General features: G+C 44.9%; 1 protein-coding gene across 2 annotated transcripts; it reads left to right on the forward strand.

Moving 5' to 3' along the window:
- The first annotated feature begins 1,788 nt into the window (after window positions 1-1,788).
- Window positions 1,789-26,228, forward strand: LOC121551706 (proteasome adapter and scaffold protein ECM29). 2 transcript variants are annotated; one of them, XM_045214472.1, is made up of 22 exons: window positions 1,789-1,853; window positions 3,530-3,660; window positions 10,319-10,435; window positions 11,032-11,171; window positions 11,581-11,739; window positions 12,984-13,158; window positions 14,118-14,257; window positions 14,459-14,537; window positions 14,789-14,908; window positions 15,310-15,395; window positions 17,696-17,771; window positions 17,904-17,953; window positions 18,443-18,509; window positions 18,865-18,987; window positions 19,625-19,728; window positions 21,890-22,013; window positions 22,145-22,225; window positions 22,451-22,679; window positions 23,046-23,137; window positions 23,493-23,627; window positions 25,156-25,327; window positions 25,999-26,228. In XM_045214472.1, exons 1-22 carry the CDS (start codon window positions 1,826-1,828, stop codon window positions 26,211-26,213), a joined length of 2,643 nt encoding a protein of 880 aa, XP_045070407.1. In that variant the 5' UTR covers window positions 1,789-1,825; the 3' UTR covers window positions 26,214-26,228. The 2 variants fall into 2 exon arrangements, with proteins under 2 accessions (XP_045070407.1, XP_045070408.1); XM_045214473.1 differs by having other exon boundaries at window positions 11,053-11,171.
- The last annotated feature ends 242 nt before the right edge of the window (window positions 26,229-26,470 follow it).

A 26,470-nucleotide genomic window follows, 5' to 3' on the forward strand; every position in this document is an offset into this window, starting at 1 on the left:
GTTACAAAATAACGATATTGATAATGGTTGATATTTAAATGGTAACTTTGCCATATAAATCTGGTCAACTATTTTCTGAAATCATTCAATGCACTTATTATATCTAGTAGCTAAATCCTTATAGCTAAAATCACTTGTGACAGTGCATTTATTTTTCAAGTTAAGTCCGAAGTGCAGTGGGGCTAATCTGATCTTTGTCCGTCTTTCTGTCTGAGCTAGCCTACGTTCAGTTGTGATAGCCAACAATGGCAGCTCAAAGGAGGCAGTTAGAATATTGATAACTACGACTGGTTGAATCAACCACTCCCTTTATTTAGTTATTGTCAGAATTCAAGATTCTTACAGTAGTCGAAATTGAGATAAACAATAAGAACTGGTTGCGGAGAGAAATTTGAAAACTAACTAGCTAGCTAGCCAGCTAAACTGGCCATCTGCACAATGCGCTTAGCAGAGGGGGTTTAAATCCCATCTTGAATGGATGCAGACGAGATTTCTGCTAGCTAACAAGGCCCGCATTAGCTAGCAAGCTACTAGCTGACGAAATATACTGCACGAATTGAACTATTGAAAATATAATCAACCATGAATAGTCTGGCTGTTATCTAGACACATGCAGGAAGACATTTAGCTAGTAGTATTGTGCATTGCAGTTTCACTGGTTTAGCAAGCTAACAATAGATTAACAGTTAACTAGCTATTTGCTAGTAGAAGTTAGCACAACGTAAATACCAAATCAACGGGCTCAAGCTAGCCTCACCAGCTAATTGTCAGAGGTAACTATTAGCTAGTCAGTAATAAACATGGTAGAAGCAAAATTCTGTGTTAGATGCGTAACGTAGAAGAAGCTCAAGCAGAGCTACTACATCTACAGCCAGCTAACATTGACAATGCATGCATGAAGCGAAAACGAGGTGCTGTTGTTAGCCAGCGCGTGAGTTGGGCTAGCTAGCAACAGTAGCCAGTTACCTTAGCCAACTAGCTAGCCTAGCCAACCAGCCCAACCGCTACAAACGAAAATAAGACGCCACAAACTAGTTGACACTGAACGTTATAGGCATTAATTAAACACGTATTATAGACAGCCTTTGTCAGGAAAATTGTACTGTACCTTTTTGGGGTATGGAAAATATGGTTTCGTTGTATTGTTGTTTATCCTTTCTCGCGCTGATCGCCCAGCTGTTTTCATATGACAGCTTGTCTACGGTGACTTCTTCTTGAGCCTTCTGCCAGGTCCATAAGTAGATTTCAGGCCAGTGGCGTAGTTTTCTGCCCCCTGTCGGCCAAATATGTACCTTCACTTCAACAAATGTGGGAAAAAAATAAGAAACATACCAAAACTAAGCATTTATTTTATTACAGGCCTATTTTGTAAAAATGTTCATTCGGAAATTTGTGTTTTTTCACTTTGGGGACAGATTTCGATTGATATTTTCTCCCTTCCTGTTTTCCTATTGTTTCAAGGTCTACACAGAATTTCACAGTTTATACATGTAAAGAATGAATAAGAATACGTGTGTGCAATATGAATGTCGCTAGCTATGTCTGTTATCATTGCATAGGGCTGTGTGTGAAGCAGGTGTTAAGACTAATTACAGTTAGCACTACCGACTTGGATATAATGAAAGAGGAGAGTTGGCAAAGCAGTGGCTGTATTCACTAGGAACCAAACGGACGCAAACGGACAGAAAAGGGGAGGGACGAACCTGAATTCGTCCAATAGGAAACTATTATTTTCGTTGCAAAATATTCACCGTTAAAACATTTTGCTACGATATGCATTAATGAATACACCCCAGTGTGAGCGAGAGAACGCAGATGACTTTCTATGAACATGGCCGCCCAAGATGAACTCAGTAAGTTTCTAACTGCTTTTGCAGTGATCCAGTGCATGAAAGACACGTCATGTATCGGTAACATTTATCCTTGCATTTAGTACACAGTCGTAACTTATTCTATCAAGCAAAACGCGTGTGATATGAACGATAAACGTTGATTCGAGGTAGCTAGCTAACGCTAGTAGAAGGCCGTCTGCACAGTCATGGTCGAAATGAAAGTGTTGCAGTTGTATAAAAGATCAACGTGATTTGATGACGACTGGAATAGTTGTACATTAGATCAGTCATTTCATTCCCATTTGTAACGATGTCATGTTCGATCTGTAACTACAATTAACTAAACGATTACATGCGTTGTGCCAACTTGGGGTAACCAAGTGGCTAGCTAGCTGGTTAGCAGTGCAGGCGTCCGGGACAATATGAACTGTCTTGAAGATTAGCCTTGTCTGTGAAGTTAGCTAATTAGCGCTAGTAGCTAGCTAATTCATTGCAAGCCAGCTAGCTAGGTATCTCATTTAGTGTAACAGTTTGCATACATGAAATGAAAGATGACACACACTTCATTTTCAGTGCAGTGAGTGAGTGAGTGTTGATGGCAAGCACACCTCTCACAACAAGGTAACGTTAACTAGCCATTTTGCCCTACCCACTGCAGCAGTTAGCTAGCTACATTTGAGATGATTTAGCTAACTGACTAACTAGCTACCTAGCCAAATCACCAGCTAGTTAGCTAGCTACTAATTTCTGTCAGTCATTCCTTGCCAACTAGCTGCCAGTAGAAAACCTATACGTCCTGTCGGACATAGCTAATGGTTATGTGTAGCAGCCTATCCACCCCTGTTATAACACAATACAAGGTGCATTAGCTATTATAAGTCCCTTATTGACGCTTTAGGTCCAAATGTTGTAGCTACATTTGAAATGTTTACATTTCAGTCATGTAGCAGACGCTCAGACTTATCCAGAGTGACTTACAGTATTGAGCACATACATTTTAGTAAACTGAGCCACACTGGACCAGCCACGTGGACATCCACTCTGTGTGTATTCTGTACCTTATTTAGACAGGTGCTGAATTACAGGGGAGTATAGAGGTAGGAGGCGTAGTTTGAAATGTGGACACAGGGAGTGAACCCCGGTCTCCGGCGGGGAACATTTATATGTGCAATAGAGACCCAAGACCGGCACCGCTAGGCGAGAGGCTACATGTTCAACATTTAGTTTGGGTGACTGGGGATGTCCGAATCTCAGAACCAACTGTGGTAATATCACAGTAAGGACTGGTTTCCTGGAAACAGATCAAGCCCAGTCCCGATTAAGCCTAGACCTGGACTTTAACCATGTGTCACGGGTGAGATCTGAACAGTGCACTACTTTTGACCGGAGCCGTATGGAATCTGGTGAAAAGTAGTGCACTATAAAGGGGCTCTGGTCTAAAGTAGTGTACTATAAAGGGGCTCTGGTCTAAAGTAGTGCACTATAAAGGGAATAGGGTGCCATTGGGGATGGGCCTAGTGTCATCATTTCTAATTTTCAAATCCTCCCTTTCCTTCCTCCTCTCCTCTGCTCTTCCTCCTCCTTCCTCCTCTTCTCTCCTTCTTTCCTCCTCTCTCCTCTTCTCTCCTCCTTCCTCCTCTCCTCTTCTCTCCTTCTTTCCTCTTCTCTCCTCCTCTCTCCTCCTTCCTACTCTCCAGATCAACTGGAGCGAGTTTTCTTGCGTTTGGGCCATGCAGAGACAGATGACCAACTCCAGGACATCATATCCAAGTTCCTGCCCCCAGTCCTCCTCAAACTGTCCAGCGTGCAGGAGGGAGTCAGGAAGAAAGTAAGGACCCACTGATGTCTGTTTCTGCCACCCTGCAGTACCAGTAGCCTGCACATAGCTGTTTCTGCCACCCTGCAGTACCAGTAGCCTGCACATAGCTGTTTCTGCCACCCTGCAGTACCAGTAGCCTGCACATAGCTGTTTCTGCCACCCTGCAGTACCAGTAGCCTGCACATAGCTGTTTCTGCCACCCTGCAGTACCAGTAGCCTGCACATAGCTGTTTCTGCCACCCTGCAGTACCAGTAGCCTGCACATAGCTGTTTCTGCCACCCTGCAGTACCAGTAGCCTGCACATAGCTGTTTCTGCCACCCTGCAGTACCAGTAGCCTGCACATAGCTGTTTCTGCCACCCTGCAGTACCAGTAGCCTGCACATAGCTGTTTCTGCCACCCTGCAGTACCAGTAGCCTGCACATAGCTGTTTCTTCCACCCTGCAGTACCAGTAGCCTGCACATAGCTGTTTCTGCCACCCTGCAGTACCAGTAGCCTGCACATAGCTGTTTCTGCCACCCTGCAGTACCAGTAGCCTGCACATAGCTGTTTCTGCCACCCTGCAGTACCAGTAGCCTGCACATAGCTGTTTCTGCCACCCTGCAGTACCAGTAGCCTGCACATAGCTGTTTCTTCCACCCTGCAGTACCAGTAGCCTGCACATAGCTGTTTCTGCCACCCTGCAGTACCAGTAGCCTGCACATAGCTGTTTCTGCCACCCTGCAGTACCAGTAGCCTGCACATAGCTGTTTCTGCCACCCTGCAGTACCAGTAGCCTGCACATAGCTGTTTCTGCCACCCTGCAGTACCAGTAGCCTGCACATAGCTGTTTCTGCCACCCTGCAGTACCAGTAGCCTGCACATAGCTGGGTCTCCGTTCTCCAGCACCCTTCTCACTTTTGTCGTCTGGATTTTACAATACTTACACTACCAGTCAAAAGTTTGGACACACCTACTCATTCAAGGGGTTTTCTTTAATTGTACCATGTTTTACATTGTAGAATAATAGTGAAGACATCAACACTATGAAATAACACATATGGAATCATGTAGTAACCCAAAAAGTGTTAAACAAATCAAAATATATTTTGTATTTGAGATTCTTCAAATAGCCACCCTTTGCCTTGATGACAGCTTTGCAAACTCTTGGCATTCTCTCAACCAGCTTCATGAGGTAGTCACCTGGAATGCATTTCAATTAACAGGTGTCCTTCTTAAAAGTTAATTTGTGGAATTTATTTCCTTGTTAATGCGTTTGAGACAATCAGTTGTGTTGTGACAAGGTAGGGTTAGTATACAGAAGATAGCCCTATTTGGTAAAAGACCAAGTCCATATTATGGCAAGAACAGCTAAAATAAGCAAAGAGAAACAACAGTCCATCATTACTTTAAGACATGAAGGTCAGTAAATCCGGAACATTTCAAGAACTTTGAAAGTTTCTTCAAGTGCAGTTGCAAAGTCCATCAAGCGCTATGATGAAACTGGCTCTCATGAGGACCGCCACAGGAAAGGAAGACCCAGAGCTACCTCTGCTGCAGAGGATAAGTTCATTAGAGTTACCAGCCTCAGAAATTGCAGCCCAAATAAATGCTTCAGAGTTCAAGTAACAGACACATCTCAACATCAACTTTTCAGAGGGGACTGTGTGAATCAGGCCTTCATTGTCGAATTGTTGCAAATAAACCACTACTAAAGGACACCAATAAGAAGAAGAGACTTGCTTGGGCCAAGAAACACGAGCAATGGACATTAGTCTGCAGTCCAAATTTGAGATTTTTGGTTTCAACCACTATGTCTTTGTGAGACGCGGTGTGGGTGAACGGATGATCTCCGCATGTGCATTTCCCACCTTAAAGCATGGAGGAGGAGGTGTTATGGTGTGGGGGTGCTTTGCTGGTGACCCTGTCTGTGATTTATTTAGAATTTAAGGCACATTAACCAGCATGGCTACCACAGCATTCTGCAGCGATACGCCATCCCATCTGGTTTGGGCTTAGTGGGACTATCATTTGTTAATCAACAGGACAATGACCCAACACACCTCCAGGCTGTGTAAGGGCTATTTTACCAAGAAGGAGAGTGATGGAGTGCTGCATCAGATGACCTGGCCTCAACAATCCCCTGACCTCAACCCAATTGAGATGGTTTGGAATGAGTCGGACGGCAGAGTGAAGGAAAAGCAGCCAACCAGTGCTCAGCATATGTGGGAACTCCTTCAAGACTGTTGGAAAAGCATTCCAGGTGAAGCTGGTTGAGAGAATGCCAAGAGTGTGCAAAGCTGTCATCAAGGCAAAGGGTGGCTATTTGAAGAATCTCAAATATAAAATATATTTTGATTTGTTTAACACTTTTTTTTGGTTACTACATGATTCCATATGTGGTATTTCATAGTTTTGATGTCTTCACTATTATTCTACAGTGTAAAAATAAAGAAAAACCCTTGAATGAGTAGGTGTGTCCAAACTTTTGACTGGGTACTCTACACCAATCCTTTTAAATCCATGACGGGGGAGTGTGCAAGACAAGTGCACACAGACACAGCTGCTCAATGCTATTGGGGAAAGGCCCATCCACAGCACTGTGGTGATGTAAATGCTGCTCAATGCTATTGGGGAAAGGCCCATCCACAGCACTGTAGTGATGTAAATGCTGCTCAATGCTATTGGGGAAAGGCCCATCCACAGCACTGTAGTGATGTAAATGCTGCTCAATGCTATTGGGGAAAGGCCCAAATGCTGCTCAATGCTAGTGGGGAAAGGCCCATCCACAGCACTGGAGTGATGTAAATGCTGCTCAATGCTATTGGGGAAAGGCCCATCCACAGCACTGTAGTGATGTAAATGCTGCTCAATGCTATTGGGGTAAGGCCCATCCACAGCACTGTAGTGATGTAAATGCTGCTCAATGCTATTGGGGAAAGGCCCATCCACAGCACTGTAGTGATTATAAATCACACAACAGTCAAACTAGTAAGCCCAATAAACGTCTCCTCCATGCGTTGGTAGTGTGCGTCTCCTCCATGCGTTGGTAGTGTGCGTGCTGCTGTAATTGCATTGACAGAAGCTGCTCTCCATAGGACACACAGACTGGTTGTAGACCTGCTAGTTTCGCTATGCGGTAGGGGTGGGCGATATGAGCTAAAATTCATATCACGATATTTTCCACTGTCCAGACGATATCGATATGATATCACGATATATGACGTAACAATTCTGGCTTTAGTGCTGCCCTGTGACATGTCACCACATTGCCCCCAGTGCTGAATGCCCTCTCAGAGGATGCATAAGTATTTCTTTGCCAGACAACTCACACGTGGAAAATTAGATCCGTGAAATCGCCACCACTCCAAAGGATCAGACTCGCTGTCTGCTGCCGTTGCCAGAATGTAGCTATTCAGCTCTTGCTCAATGATCTGCCTCTCTGAACATGAGGCAGGTGCACTGCTGGTCTGCTTAAAGAAGCTCCCAAGGCTCTTCTTGGGCTTCTTGCCTGATTGATGAGCAGTGGAAGCTTCTTCTTTCTCCCTGTCAGTGTGATCCTCTGCAAGAGACGATTTTCCCAGGGCTGTGTTCTCCACCAGGAGGGCTTCGGTCTCTGAGGCAGCTCTCACCTTAAAAAATGAAAATAATTAAACTTTATTTGTATAGCACCTTTCATACATAAAATGCAGCCCAAAGTGCTTTACATTTGAAGCAATAAAACAAGAACAAATGAATAAATACCTTAATGTCCTCCAGTTTCTCAGCGGACATGTACCTGGTCTTGAACCTTGGATCTAGAAAGGTAGCCATGGAGAGCAGCTCATCTGTTGCAGGGTCAGTGTACTTGTTATTCAAGTAATCAAGAACCTTGATCTTGATCTCTTTGGTCAGTTCTGTATCGTCCTTGCTCAGATTTAGAACCTCTGCATTTAACAGATTGATGACAGGCTTCAAATAGGACACGCTCACATACGCTTCTCCTGACAGGGCATCTGTAAAGTCCTGGAGTGGCTTCAGTGCTGCTGTGACTGATTCCAAGACCTGGATGTCTTGCCAGGTAGGTACAAGGTGCCGTGTCTTTTTGTCCCCTGCCAGGACCTGTGTAATGGCCTTTTCCTGCTCCAGGACTCTTTCCATCATTTTCAGACGAGATCCCCACCTTGTCGGAGATTCTGTGATGAGCTTGTGCAGGGGCAGGCTTAGTTCATTCTGTGCTGTCATCAGGGCCTTCTGCTTTTTCCAGCTGTATGAGAACGTGCTAACCACCTTTTTGCAAACCCCTGTGGCCCGGGAAACGTGACACCCCTGTGGCCCGGGAGCGTTTTGGACACTCCTCTCTGGAAATTGGGAATAAGAAATCAAAATAATAGGGTGAAAAATAATCGAATCACAATACAATAATAATTAATAATAATGCATTTTTATATAGAAATCACAATACAATATAACTTTTTAATCTTTGTTTGAGGATTTACGGCATTTACATTCAACTGTTACACATTTTACAAATCTGATGTGCTTAGATTTAGCCTACGGTACATGGCTGATGTGAGCTGTATTTTTCTTAATAATAAGCATCATACAGGGTAGGCCTAGGCTACAGTCCTGAAACTTACCAATAGCATTGTGCAGCCTGTGTCCGAAACATCCAAGGTTTGCCCACTTGTTCAGCTGCAATGCCTTGATCATGTTCGATCCGCTGTCGGTCGTCATACAAACTTGACGCGACTCTTTTAATCCCCAGGACGACAGTATGTCCCTCAGCCCACCTGCAATTATTTCCCCGGTGTGGTCGTCTGGGAAATAAGACGTCTGTAGGCACTTACTTTTCAGTTTCCAGTCACCGTCTATGTAATGGATTGTGAGGCTTATATAAGGTTCTGTGGTACGACTTGACCATAGATCGGCAGTAGTGGAGAAGAATGGAATGTTATTTATCTCACTGTAAACTCTGTCCCAGCATTCTGTGTAAAGCTGTGGCAGGCATTTTTGGCTAAAATATTTGCGGCTCGGGATCTCATATCTTGGGTCCAGAGTTTGAATCAACTTTCTGAACCCCCCTTTCTCCACAGTTTGAATCGGTACCATGTCCTTCGCTATGTGATTTGTAATCGCAGCTGTGATGTCTATCCATTTTTTGCTCGTCTTCTCTAGCAAGTACCGGCAGCAAATGATGATATAATTGATTGTTGAGTGCGAGTCTGGCTTGTCTTCGGGCGAGCTCCTGGGCTTACTGTCTCACGCATTCTGGTGCATTGTTCATACTCACGGACATGTATGTTTTTAAGTGATTGAACAGGTTGGTCGTGTTTCCACCTTTTGCTAAGACAACACGACGACACAACTTGCATAGGGTAGTGTTTTGGTCGGGGTCGGAGATTTTAAAGCCAAACCAGTTCCAAACAACAGAGGTGCCCCCTTTCTTCTTAACCAATTTATCCTCCTGCTCTTGAGCAACATCAATTTCTGTGTTTTCGCTCATCCTGGATTGTAAAGTTTTCCCCCAATAGTTAACCTGCCTCCTAACTGCAGCTGCCTGCACACTTCTTTTGTTGCTAGCACTACATGCGTGCAACAAGTGCATGCGACGGCGCTCATAAAAATAGGTCAACATATTAACATACATTCTTTTATTCGGAAGAACCAAGAAAGGTTGGATAAAAAAATAAAAAAAGATGTAGCTACTTAGTACTATCACTCAGTTGAAATTTGGAACAAAAAATATTGATGCAAAATTCGAATTTATGAATTCTGAATAAATCGCGGTATCCATGATATTGCTAAATCCATATCATGGCGCGGCACAATACCGGTTTTTACTATCAAACCGGTATATCGCCCACTCCTACTATGCGGTAGCTTTATGCTAGTACGCTATGCGGTAGCTTTATGCTAGTACGCTATGCGGTAGCTTTATGCTAGTACGCTATGCGGTAGCTTTATGCTAGTACGCTATGCGGTAGCTTTATGCTAGTACGCTATGCGGTAGCTTTATGCTAGTACGCTATGCGGTAGCTTTATGCTAGTACGCTATGCGGTAGCTTTATGCTAGTACGCTATGCGGTAGCTTTATGCTAGTACGCTATGCGGTAGCTTTATGCTAGTACGCTATGCGGTAGCTTTATGCTAGTACGCTATGCGGTAGCTTTATGCTAGTACGCTATGCGGTAGCTTTATGCTAGTACGCTATGCGGTAGCTTTATGCTAGTACGCTATGCGGTAGCTTTATGCTAGTACGCTATGCGGTAGCTTTATGCTAGTACCCTATGCGGTAGCTTTATGCTAGTACGCTATGCGGTAGCTTTATGCTAGTACGCTATGCGGTAGCTTTATGCTAGTACGCTATGCGGTAACTTTATGCTAGTACGCTATGCGGTAGCTTTATGCTAGTACGCTATGCGGTAGCTTTATGCTAGTACGCTATGCGGTAGCTTTATGCTAGTACGCTATGCGGTAGCTTTATGCTAGTCATGAACCGTCTCTTCTTTTAACGGTCTACTGGAATCACAATCTCTTCTTCTCTACCAGGTGACGGCGCTCCTGGTGACTTATAATTACAACTTATTATAACTCATTATAATCGTAACCTCTTGTTCTCCCTACCAGGTGATGGAGCTCCTGGTGACTTATAATTACAACTTATTATAACTCATTATAATCGTAACCTCTTGTTCTCCCTACCAGGTGATGGAGCTCCTGGTCCACCTAAACAAGAGGATTAAGAGCCGACCTTTGATCCAGCTACCCGTAGAGACTCTGCTGGTCCAGTACCAGGACCCTGCAGCGGCGTCCTTCGTTACGGTAACGCTCTACATTCTACCCGGGGGTGCGTTCAGCAGGACACAAAGTTGTGGAACGTTCAGATATATAAATATTTCGTTGTAGAACAAGCATTGCCTCTCTCTCTCTCTCTTGAAGTGTAGAATAAGGACTCGCGACGACGTCGTCTCTGTTCATGATATTTCTATGGGCGGCGTTCCACAATGTTTGCCTAGCTGAACGTGTCCTTGGTCTACTTCGACAGCCTGGTTACCCTACACTGATTTTGGGTCAGTTTTTTAGCATTTTCTCTACTAGTGGTTAAGGTTGGGATTGGGGGGGAGGGGAAGCTGATTCTAGATCTGTACCTCGGGGAGACTTCACCCCCCGGAAGCGGTTCAGCCGGATGAGGGATGACCCACCCCCCCGTCTGGGTCCGGTTCCTCTCAAGGTTTCTTCTGCCCTTGGTACTTTGCTACTGCTAGCTGCTGTTTGGGATGTGATTATCTTGTCAAATATGGAAATTCTATTGAAATGACATCTCTCAAACGGAGTAGGCCTATGTCCAAACTCTGTCGTCTGTGCTCGTGCTCGCCATGTTCTTTACTCCCCTGACATTGTGAGATTTTTAAATCCAGAACGGTGGATTCTCTCTGCAGAATTTCACCATCATTTACATCAAGATGGGTTACCCTCGACTGGAGGTGGGGAAACAGTGTGAGCTGGCACCAACCCTGCTGACCGCTATGGAGGGCAAGCCTGAACCCCAACAGGACAGGTAAGGAGGGAGATACAGAGACACACACACACACACTGTATACGCACACACTGTATGTACACACACACACACTGTATGTACACACACACTGTATGTACACACACACTGTATACACACACACACTGTTTACACACACACACTGTATACACACACACTGTATGTTCACACACACACACACTGTATACACACACACACACACACACTGTATACACACACACACACACACTGTATGTACACACACACACACACACACACACACACACACACACACACTGTATGTACACACACACACACACTGACTTCCTGTCCCCTCTCTCCCTAGCTTGATGCGCCTGCTGGTTGCTACTCTGTACCACATGAAGTACATTAACACACACACACTGACTTCCTGTCCCCTCTCTCCCTCCAGCTTGATGCACCTCCTGATCCCGTCCTTGTTCCACATGAAGTACCCAAAGGCCTCTTCCAACTCTTCCAAGATGGCCGCTCCCTTCATCCTGATAGAGAAACCTAAGACGGTTCAGCTGCTGCTGGAGTTCATGCTGGACGTACTGTTGATGCCCTATGGGTCAGTGTGTGTGTGTGTGTGTGTGTGTGTGTGTGATGCCCTATGGGTCAGTGTGTGTGTGTGTGTGTGTGTGTGTGTGTGATGCCCTATGGGTCAGTGTGTGTGTGTGTGTTGCCCTACGGGAGAGTGGGGAGACTAAGCTGCGTCTCCAAGGGCCCTGGTCAAAAAGTAGTGCGCTGTAGAGGGAATAGGGTGCCATTCTCTGGTCTAAAGTAGTGCGCTATAGAGGGAATAGGGTGCCATTCTCTGGTCTAAAGTAGTGCGCTATAGAGGGAATAGGGTGCCATTCTCTGGTTTAAAGTAGTGCACTATATAGGGAATAGGGTGCCATTCTCTGGTCTAAAGTAGTGCGCTATAGAGGGAATAGGGTGCCATTCTCTGGTCTAAAGTAGTGCGCTGTAGAGGGAATAGGGTGCCATTCTCTGGTCTAAAGTAGTGCGCTATAGAGGGAATAGGGTGCCATTCTCTGGTCTAAAGTAGTGCGCTGTAGAGGGAATAGGGTGCCATTCTCTGGTCTAAAGTAGTGCGCTATAGAGGGAATAGGGTGCCATTCTCTGGTTTAAAGTAGTGCACTATATAGGGAATAGGGTGCCATTCTCTGGTCTAAAGTAGTGCGCTATAGAGGGAATAGGGTGCCATTCTCTGGTCTAAAGTAGTGCGCTATAGAGGGAATAGGGTGCCATTCTCTGGTCTAAAGTAGTGCGCTGTAGAGGGAATAGGGTGCCATTCTCTGGTCTAAAGTAGTGCGCTATAGAGGGAATAGGGTGCCATTCTCTGGTTTAAAGTAGTGCACTATATAGGGAATAGGGTGCCATTCTCTGGTCTAAAGTAGTGCGCTATAGAGGGAATAGGGTGCCATTCTCTGGTCTAAAGTAGTGCGCTATATAGGGAATAGGGTGCCATTCTCTGGTCTAAAGTAGTGCACTATATAGGGAATAGGGTGCCATTCTCTGGTCTAAAGTAGTGCGCTATATAGGGAATAGGGGGCCATTTGGGATGCAGCCTATGGGGGCCGGCCATTTTTAAATGTTAAAGTGTGCTAGTATGCAAGGGTGGTTAACGGTTATTGTTAAAACTCTGTAACGTACTATAAAACTTGCAAACACCATGCTCACTCAAGTCATAGTTTTTCAAAAGACGGCATTTAATTAATTAATACAGTCCCTAACAATTTATCAAAATGTTTGCCTTGTTGTTGACCTTCCCCTCCTCTCCTCTCTACCGCTCTCTCCTCTGGCCTCCAGGTTTGTCCTGAACGAGCCTCCCACTCGCCCAGCTCCCTCGTCCCCCCAGGGTAGCTCCGGGCCTGGGGCAGCAGCAGCCGGACAGGGCCTCCCCCAGCCTCCTCCAGGGATGAGCGTCTACGCTGCAAAGAGGGTCATCGGAGAGGCACAGTGGAGCCCAGAGCAGCTGGAACAGGTACTGACCTCTGAACTTTGACCTTAGAGGAAGGTGATTGGGTGGGTAACTTTATGATGTGTCTCCCCCAGGGTAACTTTATGATGTGTCTCCCCCAGGGTAACTTTATGATGCGTCTCCCCCAGGGTAACTTTATGATGTGTCTCCCCCAGGGTAACTTTATGATGTGTCTCCCCCAGGGTAACTTTATGATGTGTCTCCCCCAGGGTAACTTTATGATGTGTCTCCCCAGGGTAACTTTTATGATGCGTCTCCCCAGGGTAACTTTTATGATGTGTCTCCCCCAGGGTAACTTTATGATGTGTCTCCCCCAGGGTAACTTTATGATGTGTCTCCCCCAGGGTAACTTTATGATGTGTCTCCCCCAGGGTAACTTTATGATGTGTCTCCCCAGGGTAACTTTATGATGTGTCTCCCCAGGGTAACTTTATGATGTGTCTCCCCAGGGTAACTTTATGATGCGTCTCCCCCAGGGTAACTTTATGATGCGTCTCCCCCAGGGTAACTTTATGATGTGTCTCCCCCAGGGTAACTTTATGATGTGTCTCCCCCAGGGTAACTTTATGATGTGTCTCCCCCAGGGTAACTTTATGATGTGTCTCCCCCAGTGTAACTTTATGATGTGTCTCCCCCAGGGTAACTTTATGATGTGTCTCCCCCAGGGTAACTTTATGATGTGTCTCGCCCAGGGTAACTTTATGATGTGTCTCCCCCAGGGTAACTTTTATGATGCGTCTCCCCAGTGTAACTTTTATGATGTGTCTCCCCAGGGTAACTTTATGATGTGTCTCCCCCAGTGTAACTTTATGATGTGTCTCCCCCAGGGTAACTTTATGATGTGTCTCCCCCAGTGTAACTTTATGATGTGTCTCCCCCAGGGTAACTTTATGATGTGTCTCCCCCAGGGTAACTTTATGATGTGTCTCCCCCAGTGTAACTTTATGATGTGTCTCCCCCAGTGTAAGCTAGGCATTGTGAAGTTCATCGAGGCAGAGCAGGTCCCGGAGGTGGAGACGGTCATACACCTGGTGGTTGCCTCTAGCGACACCAGACACGGCGTTGCCACGGCCGCAGACCTGGAGCTCAAGAGCAAGCAGAGGTACGTATCTATGGGACTGTTCTACTATTATGGGATGGGGATGGTGCAGTAGGGGGGCACCTCATTAGTCCATTTACAACATGCTACAGGAGTTGGTTCTGGGTTCCGAGATTTGGTTCTGGGTTCCAAGAGTTGGTTGTTTTGTGATATGATGTAATGTGTTGTTGTTGTTGTGATGTCATGTTGGGTTTATTTTTGCAGTATTATTGACTGGAACAACCCCCTGATCGTCAACAAGATGTACAAGGTCTACCTGGGAGACATCCCCCTCAAAACTAAGGTGTGTAAAGATTCTTCACACCTCAAACCTTCTGAACTCAATCAAACTTGGTCTTGAATTGATCAGCCCAATTGAATGAGTTCAAATGGCTTCGAACACGAAATGGCATTGATGAATGGAGGCCGAGATCTCTCCGGCATGGTCGCCGCATCGTCTTGATTGGTTGTATGTGTGAACAATATCACACATGCTGTGGCCAACTAATGTCCTGCTATGTCCGTTATGTCACGTTATGTCACGTCATGTCATAGGGGGCCAGTCTGAAGCGGGAGCTGAAGCACGAGCCGGTCAGCACCAGAGTCAAGATGAAGATCCTACCTCACCTGTTACGCTCTCGCCTCGCCGCTGAGTGCTTCCCGGCGAACATACAGGTACTGCTGTAGTGAGTGTGTGTTCTAGTTCAGGAAAGGCTAACGTCCTGGAAATGTGTGTTCATGCAAATCTTTGTGAATGTCCTTCCACTGTCTTTCCCTCAAGGAAACCTTCATCACCTGTCTTTTTCCTGTTTCTCTTCTACTCCTTCCTTCTATCCCCATCTCTCCTCTCCTCTCCTCTCCTCTCCTCTCCTCTCCTCTCCTCTCCTCTCCTCTCCTCTCCTCTCCTCTCCTCTCCTCTCCTCTCCTCTCCTCTCCCTCCCCTCTCCTCTCCTCTCCTCTCCTCTCCTCTCCTCTCCTCTCCTCTCCTCTCCTCCCTCCCTCTCCTCTCCCCTCCCCAACCCTCTCCTCCCCTCTCCTCCCTCCTCTCGCTCCCCTATCCTCTCTCCTCTCTCCAGGTGGTGTATGACGGTCTGTTTGGAGCCAACACCAACAACAAGTTGCTCTCTCTTACCCTTCAGTTTGTCCACCACATCTGTCAGGTGTAAGTACTGGTCCCAAGTCAATTTCATCCAACCCTTACACATAGAGACAGCCACTAAGAGCTGGTCCTAGATCAGTTTATCCACTATGGTAAGTACTGTAGTATTGTAGTACTGTAGTATTACTGATCTCTAGTCAGTTTGTCTTCTCAGTCAAATCTTACACAGAGAGAGGTTGCTACTAAGCGCTGGTCCTAGATCAGTTTTGTGACGAAGTGGATAGCTATCTGCGATGTGTAAGTACTGATTCCAAATCAGTTTCAGTCAACCCATCCTCATAAAGACAGTCACCTAAGAAATGGTCCTAGATCAGTTTGTCCATCAGTGCCCAACACATCTGTAGGGGATAAGTACTGGTCCCAAGTCAGTTTCAACCAACCCTTCCTAAAAGAGACAGCTAAACAACATGACCAAAAGTCTGTGGACACCTGCTCGTCGAACATCTCATTCCAAAATCCATGGGCATTAATATGGAGTTGGTCCCCCTTTGCTGCTATAACAGCCTCCACTCTTCTGGGAAGGCTTTCCACTAGATGTTGGAACATTGCTGCAGGGGACTTGCTTCCATTCAGCCACAAGAGCATTAGTGAGGTCGGCGTTCCAATTCATCCCAAAGGTGTTCGATGGGGTTGAGGTCAGGGCTTTGTGCAGGCCAGTCAAGTTCTTCCACACCGATCGCGACAAACCATTTCTGTATGGACCTCGCTTTGTGCACAGGGGCATTGTCATGCTGAAACAGGAAAGGGCCTTCCCCAAACTGTTGCCACAAAGTTGGAAGCACAGAATCGTCTAGAATGTCATTGTATGCTGTAGCGTTAAGATTTCCCTCCACTGGAACTAAGGGGCCTAGCCCGAACCATGAAAAACAGCCCCAGAGCATTATTCTTCCTCCACCAAACTTTACAGTTGGCACTATGCATTGGGGCGGGTTGCGTTCTCCTGGCATCCGCCAAACCCATATTCGTCCGTCGGACTGCCAGATGGTGAAGCATGATTCATCACTCCAGAGAACGCTTTTCTACTGCTCCAGAGACCAATGGCGGTGAGCTTTACGCTTTGGCACTGCGCATAGTGATCTCAGGCTTGTGTGTGGCTGCTCGGCCATGGAAACCCATTTCATGAAGCTCCCGACAAACAGTTATTGTGCTGACGTTGCTTCCAGAGGCAGTTTGGAACTTGGTAGTGAGTGTTGCAACCGAGGACAGACGATTTTTACGGGCTTTAGCACTCAGCGGTCCCGTTCTGTGAGCTTGTGTGGCCTACCACATCGTGGCTGAGCTGTTGTTGCTCCTAGATGTTTCCACTTCACAATAACAGCACTTACAGTTGACTGGGGCAGCTCTAGCAGGGCAGACATTTGACAAACTGACTTGTTGGAAAGGTTGCATCCTATGACGGTGCCACGTTGAAAGTCACTGAGCTCTTCAGTATGGGCCATTCTACTGCCAATGTTTGTCTATGGAGATTGCATGGCGGTGTACTTGATTTTATACACCTGTCAGCAACGAGTGTGGCTGAAATAGAAACCACTAATTTGAAGGGGTGTCCACATACTGCTGTGTGTGTGTGTGTGTGTGTATGTATATGTATATATATATATATATATATATATATATATATAGTTTACTAAGGCAGCCCAATTCTGATCTTTTGCCCAATCATTGGCAAAAAAGCTGATCTGATTGGTCAAAAGACCAAGTAGTGTAAAAAAAAGATCATAATTGGGCTGCCTGTGTAAACGCAGCCTAAGAGCTGGTCCTACATCCGTTTATCCACCACATCTGCCAGATGTAAGTACTGATTCCAAGTCAGTTTCAGTTATCTCAGTCAAACCGTACACACAGAGAGATGGCCACTAAGAGCTGGTCCTTCATCAGTTTGTCCACTATCACATTCTTTTACATTTTAGTCATTTTTAGCAGACGCTCTTATCCAGAGCGACTTAAAGTTAGTGAGTGCATACATTTTCATACTGGCCCCCCCCGTGGGAATCAAACCCTCAACCCTGGCGTTGCTAGCGTCATGCTCGACCAACTGAGGTACAGGAGGTATGCATGGTGAAAGCGATTTACAAGTCAGTTAGTCTTCTCAGTTCACGGTTACACAAAGAGAGATGGCCACTATGAGCTGGTCCTAGATCAGTTAGAACTAAACACTTCAATAACAAAAAAAACAACAAAACCTAATTGAAGGGGTCGTCAAAGGCGTGTCAGTGCAGGCTTTTGTTCCAGCCCAACACTAACCAAAGCCACTCCTAGAATGTTCTAACATGTTGAGATGTGTCTCTCCTCTCTTTTGACAGATGCCCTGACACCAACAAGCCACTGGGTCTGATGCTGCTGAATGGACTCACCAAGCTCATCAATGAGTACAAGGAGGTAAAACCAATCAATCAATGGTTTTAATCTCGTTTCATCAATTACACATTTCCTTTCAACGGTGGATGCTTTGCATGCTCCTGGTGTAGATGGTGATGGGATGTGTTTTGTTGTGTTTGGTTTGGTTTGCAGGATCCCAAGTTGATGTGTATGGCCTACTCCGCTGTCGGGAAACTGTCCAGGTAGTCATACATTTTTAAATAGACTGATTTTTACCGTATGTAAAAAAAAAAAAAATGCACCATGCCGAAATCACTCCGCCATTTCATGGTTGCAAAAATTCTAATAGTTTTTGTCTAATTTCAGTTTGTGTGACAAAATAAGCAAGTGTAGTGTAGAGAATCATTGTACCATCTAAACCACTGTGAAATATATTTCCCATAACCTAAAATATTGTATTTTCAGCTGTTTTGAAGCTGGTGTACAAAACCTAAAGTAAAAGACGCAGAAACGAAACTTAAGAACGATAAGTATAGAAATAGCGCATATAGAAAATATCTACCGCTTGTTCTCGTTGCTTTTAATGACAATGACAGATCTATAACACGTTTCTATGTGAATTTGGTGGCGTTGCCCAAAAAGCTACATATTGGAGCTTTAACAACGATCACCTGTCTTGATATTATGATGAGTTTATGTGATAGTGAGGTGATGTTTCTCTCTCCTCCTAGCCGGATGCCCCAACTCTTCACCAAAGACATAGCACTGGTCCAGCAGTTCTTTGAGGCCATGTGCAAGGTAGGTGTTCCTGCATCAAGACAATGCTATTTGAATACACTGTTTACCGATATTTCAGTTTTGTATTTTTTTTAAATAAATTAGCAAAATTTTCTAAATACCTTTTTTTTGCTTTGGCATTATGGGGTATTGTGTTTAGATTGATGAGGGGGAAAAACAATTTAATCCATTTTAGAATAAGGCTGTAACGTAACAAAATGTGGAAAAACTCAAGGTGTATGAATACTTTCTGAATGCCCTGTACATCATGTATATATTTAGACAAGACACAAAGCATAATTCAAGGTTGATGGCAGCAACATGTTCATATATTCCAACCCCCCCCTCCCTCCCATCTGACCTTGTCTGTGTTTAGGAGGAGCCTGACGTGCGTCTAGCCATCCAGGAGGCTCTGTCGATGATGGTGGGAGCCTACGCTAACCTACAGGGGGCGCTACTCAACCTGATGGAAGCTCTGGTGGCAGCTTACATGGGCAAGGTAACACTAGATATGATTTCTCCTATGCGAGGGGGGTAGGCAACTAGATTCAGCCGCGAGACGATTTTTGGTCGGGGGGCCCGGGAAACATAATTTATAATGATTTGTAAACTGCAAATTGACCACAACTAAGCCCTAAAAGAGATTGTATTTGGAAATAACAATATTTTCTTACCTTGATTACATTGAGACACGAGCACATTTTTTTATTTTTTATTCATGGAAATACTTGGGAACAGATTTCCTAAACTAAACACATTTTCAGCTGATTTTCTGTCTTATTTTTCTTCCTTTGGGGGGCCAAAATAAATCACAGCGGGCCGCCTGTTGCCGACCCCTGTCCTATGATCTCTCTACGATTATATATGAAGTATTAATAGTTCTACCAGCTATGAGTTCTACTATGAAATAACATGTAGAAATTGTCTGATTTTAATCTACCAAGAATATATGGGATATGCTTGAATCATAATATTTTGTCGTCGTTGTAGGGAATACTGTTGTCAATGTATTCCAGAATATGATTGTCTGAATATTGGTGTTGCTGAAGAATCTAGATGATTACGTTGGAATATTGCTTTCTGATTGGTCAGCCAAAGCTCTGAGTATTGTGTTCTTCTGTGTTGTGATTGGTCAGCCTGAGGTACAGGTGCGTCAGGTGGCAATGAAGTACGCCAGCACGGTATTCGCTCCTGATCATGTGCCCTCCAGATACTTGCTCCTATTGGCTGCCGGGGACCCGTAAGTCTCAGCACTACACACCACCTACATCCACTATGTATGATCATGCTGCCATACAGTGAATATATCCCATCCACCTAACAGGTACAATACTGACTGACTTTATAGTGAATATATCCCATCCACCTTACAGGTATAATACTCACACAATGGTAGGATAGCTCCTATGATATTTATCAATGTGTTATTGAATCTTGTATACTTTTAATACGATTTATATTACTTTTTTTGGGTTGTTTGTGTGTTGTTGCAGGACAGAGGAGGTGTGGTGTTATTAAGTAGTAGTAGTATAAAGTATCTCTATGAGAGACCCAGTGTCCTGACCTCATAGTGTCTCTACGGTGTGTTATTATAGGAGAGAGACCCAGAGTGTCCTGACCTCATAGTGTCTCTATGGTGTGTTATTATAGGAGAGAGACCCAGAGTGTCCTGACCTCATAGTGTCTCTACGGTGTGTTATTATAGGAGAGAGACCCAGAGTGTCCTGACCTCATAGTGTCTCTACGGTGTGTTATTATAGGAGAGAGACCCAGTGTCCTGACCTCATAGTATCTCTATGGTGTGTTATTATAGGAGAGAGACCCAGAGTGTCCTGACCTCATAGTGTCTCTATGGTGTGTTATTATAGGAGAGAGACCCAGAGTGTCCTGACCTCATAGTGTCTCTATGGTGTGTTATTATAGGAGAGAGACCCAGAGTGTCCTGACCTCATAGTGTCTCTGTGGTGTGTTATTATAGGAGAGAGACCCAGTGTCCTGACCTCATAGTGTCTCTATGGTGTGTTATTATAGGAGAGAGACCCAGAGTGTCCTGACCTCATAGTGTCTCTATGGTGTGTTATTATAGGAGAGAGACCCAGAGTGTCCTGACCTCATAGTGTCTCTATGGTATGTTATTATAGGAGAGAGACCCAGAGTGTCCTGACCTCATAGTGTCTCTATGGTGTGTTATTATAGGAGAGAGACCCAGAGTGTCCTGACCTCATAGTGTCTCTATGGTGTGTTATTATAGGAGAGAGACCCAGTGTCCTGACCTCATAGTGTCTCTATGGTGTGTTATTACAGGAGAGAGACCCAGTGTCCTGACCTCATAGTGTCTCTATGGTGTGTTATTATAGGAGAGAGACCCAGAGTGTCCTGACCTCATAGTGTCTCTATGGTGTGTTATTATAGGAGAGAGACCCAGAGTGTCCTGACCTCATAGTGTCTCTACGGTGTGTTATTATAGGAGAGAGACCCAGTGTCCTGACCTCATAGTGTCTCTATGGTGTGTTATTATAGGAGAGAGACCCAGAGTGTCCTGACCTCATAGTGTCTCTATGGTGTGTTATTATAGGAGAGAGACCCAGAGTGTCCTGACCTCATAGTGTCTCTATGGTGTGTTATTATAGGAGAGAGACCCAGTGTCCTGACCTCATAGTGTCTCTATGGTGTGTTATGGAGGAGACCCTGAGTGTCCTGGCCCATCGCAGTGTCTCTATGGTGTGTTACTTGAGAGATCCGGTGTCCTGACCTCATAGTATCTCTACGGTGTGTTATTATAGGAGAGAGACTCATGGGCGCGCACAATTGGCCCAGCGTCGTCTAGGGTAGGGGAGGGAATGGCCGGCAGGGATGTAGCTCAGTTGATAGAGCATGCGCGTGTAACGCCAGGGTTGTGGGTTCGATTCCCATGGGGGAGACCAGTATAAAAAAAAAAGTGTAATCACTAACCTGCGCTAGGGTAAGTTATGATAGAGGGCTGACTAAAGTGACTAAAATGTAAATGTAAATGTTATTATAGGAGAGAGACCCAGAGTGTCCTGACCTCATAGTGTCTCTGTGGTGTGTTATTATAGGAGAGAGACCCAGAGTGTCCTGACCTCATAGTGTCTCTATGGTGTGTTATTATAGGAGAGAGACCCAGTGTCCTGACCTCATAGTGTCTCTATGGTGTGTTATTATAGGAGAGAGACCCAGTGTCCTGACCTCATAGTATCTCTATGGTGTGTTATTATAGGAGAGAGACCCAGAGTGTCCTGACCTCATAGTGTCTCTATGGTGTGTTATTATAGGAGAGAGACCCAGAGTGTCCTGACCTCATAGTGTCTCTATGGTGTGTTATTATAGGAGAGAGACCCAGTGTCCTGACCTCATAGTGTCTCTGTGGTGTGTTATTATAGGAGAGAAGAGGTGTGCAGCGAGGCCCAGCGTGTCCTGAGGGCTCTGCCTGCTAAGAAGTCAGAGAAAGTGGGCTGTAAACCCATGCCCTCCTTCCCTGACATGGTGGCCTACATCCAGGAGAAGGTGAGAGCATAACCCTTATCCCAAATCTATCCCCTGCCATTATATAATTATCTCTCTTGTTAGTATGGAAGTACAGGTGTCAGGCGGTATGTCTTTCCAGCCCTGTTGATCTGCCCTGGTCTGTCCTTTAGGCTGCTCAGAGGATGAAGACTCCAGCTAAGTACGTCGTGGGGACGTACACTCTACCCTTCAACCCTTCTGCATTTGGCGAGGTAAGACACAAATGTCCGGCAAAACAACTTCAACTAAATACAGGTGGATGCACATCAGGCCGTTTATGACCGGCAAAACCCCAAAAGAATTGAAGAGGAAATTAAAGTATGGAAAAAAAATAAACAAAACACAAACAAACGATGGGACTTATTTACCTTTTCTCCTTGCCACACTTCCTGTTTATAGACATCACTTCCTTTCTAACCCCTGCTCCTGTCCCCCAGATGGTGCTGTACCTGCGGATGTGTCTGGCCCACAGTGCCGGGGCCACGCCCATCTCTAAGAGCCTGGCGGACATGCAGGACGACGCGCCTGCCATCGGACGCTACGTACACACCGTCCTCTCCAACGAACCCCTGACCCCGCCGTCCTCCGCCGGAACCAAGGGGCCGGAGGTCAACCCTGTACAGGTCTACATCCACCTACTGCAGCAGCTGCTGTCTGCTGTAGGAGGTGGGTGATGGGATGCCTCCTCCCCTTTTGTCTCCTTGGCTCCGAATACTCATGTGTTTACTGGCCCGGAATGCAAAATGGGATGCTCCGTCCGTTTCACCGATTGTTGATATTGTGAAGTGAGCATATCAGTTTGGATTCCAGGCCAGGGCGGCAGGTAGCTTAGTGGTTAAGAGCGTTGTGAACCGTCGTGGTTCTAACCCGAGCCGACTAGGTGAAATATCGTCGAGGAAATTAACTAATTGCTCCTGTAAGAATGATAAAATTTTTTTAAATACATCATTCATACCTTGTAACTGGTCCAGATACAATGTAGTTATACATTTTTTTTTTTATGTCTTTTTTTTCTTGATTTTCTTTGGATAGGAGTCCCTGTGATGTACTGTCTTCTGGAGGTGGTGTCTGTCTGTCCTCACAACCTGGCCCCCAGGTTTATCGACAAGATCGACTGGATCAAGGTAAATCATGCTGCGTGCTATGATAATTGACGCTACTATTGTAAAAGATACCTTGGTATGCTAATGCTAATTGATGCTACTTCTGTAAAATATTTAATTGGTATGCTAATCGATGCTATGTAATATACTACTCAGATACAGGTCCTTGGTACGCTACATGCTAGGCCAATGCTAATCAATGCTAATGCTACTCGATGCTAACGCTGGTCAATGCTACTACTCTAAAATATACATTGGTATGCTGCGTGCTATGCTAACGCTAATTGACGCTGCTTCTGCAAAGGATACATTGGTATGCTTCATGCTATGCTAACGCTAAATCGATGCTAATGCTACATTTCCCCCCCTTCCGCAGAGTCTAATGAACACCAACAAGGAGGACCTAAGGGAGCTAGCAGCTCAGCTGTATGCTGTGGTGGTGTCCACCATGTCAGGAAACGAGCTGAAGACTGCCGTTCAGACACTCATCAAGATCACTAAAGATACGCACGTATGTAGCCTCCCGCCTTCACCTAGATCACTAAAGACACATTTATGTTAGTCTAGGTCTGTTATTCATTAGTGACCTTACCAAGTCTTCAGGGTTATCTCAAACACACGTATAGACACTCACATCTGTTTAGCTACCATTCCACTCCTTGTTCTCCGTTTCATATGCCAAAGATGTTTAGCATGACAGGAGTGGCAAGGAGTGGACTGATAGCTGAACAGACTGGTACCAGACTAGATGATAGCTAAACAGACTGGTACCAGACTAGATGATAGCTAAACAGACTGGTACCAGACTAGATGATAGCTAGACAGACTGGTACCCAGACTAGATGATAGCTAGACAGACTGGTACCAGACTAGATGATAGCTAAACAGACTGGTACCAGACTAGATGATAGCTAGACAGACTGGTACCCAGACTAGATGATAGCTAGACAGACTGGTACCCAGACTAGACCAAGGAGTGGACTGATAGCTGAACAGACTGGTACCAGACTAGATGATAGCTAAACAGACTGGTACCAGACTAGATGATAGCTAAACAGACTGGTACCAGACTAGATGATAGCTAAACAGACTGGTACCAGACTAGATGATAGCTAAACAGACTGGTACCAGACTAGATGATAGCTAAACAGACTGGTACCAGACTAGATGATAGCTAAACAGACTGGTACCAGACTAGATGATAGCTAAACAGACTGGTACCAGACTAGATGATAGCTAAACAGACTGGTACCAGACTAGATGATAGCTAAATAGACTGGTACCAGACTAGATGATAGCTAAATAGACTGGTACCAGACTAGATGATAGCTGACCAGACTGGTACCAGACTAGATGATAGCTGAACAGACTGGTACCAGACTAGATGATAGCTAGACAGACTGGTACCAGACTAGATGATAGCTAAACAGACTGGTACCAGACTAGATGATAGCTAAACAGACTGGTACCAGACTAGATGATAGCTAAACAGACTGGTACCAGACTAGATGATAGCTAAATAGACTGGTACCAGACTAGATGATAGCTGACCAGACTGGTACCAGACTAGATGATAGCTGAACAGACTGGTACCAGACTAGATGATAGCTAGACAGACTGGTACCAGACTAGATGATAGCTGACCAGACTGGTACCAGACTAGATGATAGCTAGACAGACTGGTACCAGACTAGATGATAGCTAACCAGACTGGTACCAGACTAGATGATAGCTAGACAGACTGGTACCAGACTAGATGATAGCTGACCAGACTGGTACCAGACTAGATGATAGCTAAACAGACTGGTACCAGACTAGATGATAGCTGAACAGACTGGTGCCAGACTAGATGATAGCTGAACAGGGTTTATTTTCACATTTATATTGACCTATATTTGCTGCACATATAGGATGCAGTTTTTCCTGGTCTGGAAACAGTTTTTTAAGTTCATTTTGAATGCATGTAATGTACTGAAGCAAAAGTTGTCGCAGTTTCACCGAGCTGAATGTAAACCTGTATTCCCTCTTGGAAACTGCAGAGCCCTGAGACCCAGCACGGAGCCATCATGGCGCTGGGCTACATGGTGGGCAGGTACATGAGCAAGAGGAAGTCCTTCACTAACGGAGACTCCGCCCTCAACCGGGAACAGCGGATGAGCGCCACACCCAAGGAGGATGAGGAGCTGGTCGCTATAGCAACCAAAGCCATCGGTAGGTGACTGTCACCGTTTTTATATTTCAGACAGTATTTACTATCCTTTTTTTGTTTTAGACCAGTTTTATGCTAATTCACATTGTTACAAGAAATTACTCATATTAATACGTTTTAAATGTATTTGTGCATATAGGAAAGAATTACTCATATTTATCATTTTTAAATATATTTTAGCATATAGGAAAGAATTACTCATATTTATCATTTTTAAATATATTTTAGCATATAGGAAAGAATTACTAATATTTATCATATTTTTAATATTTTTGCACATAGGAAAGAATTACTCATATTTATCATTTTAAAATATATTTTAGCATATAGGAAAGAATTACTCATATTTATCATTTTAAAATATATTTTAGCATATAGGAAAGAATTACTCATTTATCCCTTTTAAAATATATTTTAGCACATAGGAAAGCATCCAATTGAAGGAAGAAAGGTGTAGTCGAGGCAATAAAAGGAAACCATTTCGATCCAATGTACGTTTCCAGGTCGGCTGATGTCGTGTGTGTGTGTGTGTGTTGTGTGTGTGTGTCTGTGTGTGTCTGTGTGTCGTGTGTCTGTGTGTGTTGTGTGTGTGTGTGTGTGTGTGTGTGTGTGTGTGTGTGTGTGTGTGTGTGTGTGTGTGTGTGTGTGTGTGTGTGTGTGTGTGTGCTCCCAGGTTCTTTCCTAGACAGCGGTTCCCCCCTGCTAGCGGTAGCAGCATGTACAGCCCTGGGGGAGATGGGGAGGAACGGACCTCTGCTCATCCCTTCAGAAGGAGAGGGATTCACCAAACTAGCTATGGTGGATAACATGCTGGCTCGCATCCCCTCTGGGAAAGAGACCCTCAAGGTAACCATGGACACAGCAGCACGTGACATAATGATGCTGTGAAAGGGCAGGTTGGTTGTGATGCTAGACCGTGACAATTGCACTCTGGGGATGTTAAATACATTCTAATGAATTGGTTTTGAACCATTTTATAATAGAAATACCTATTCATGTGTAGAGACTCTAATCCAACTCCCTTTCTACCTGTCCAGAGGAAGGAGCCAGCCAGACTGTGTTAGTTAGATAGGTGTAGTTAATAGTTAGTTGGATAGGTGTAGTTAATAGTTAGTTGGATAGGTGTAGTTAATAGTTAGTTGGAT

Source organism: Coregonus clupeaformis, unplaced genomic scaffold, assembly GCF_020615455.1.
Source record: "Coregonus clupeaformis isolate EN_2021a unplaced genomic scaffold, ASM2061545v1 scaf0261, whole genome shotgun sequence".
NCBI classification, from domain to species: domain Eukaryota; kingdom Metazoa; phylum Chordata; class Actinopteri; order Salmoniformes; family Salmonidae; genus Coregonus; species Coregonus clupeaformis.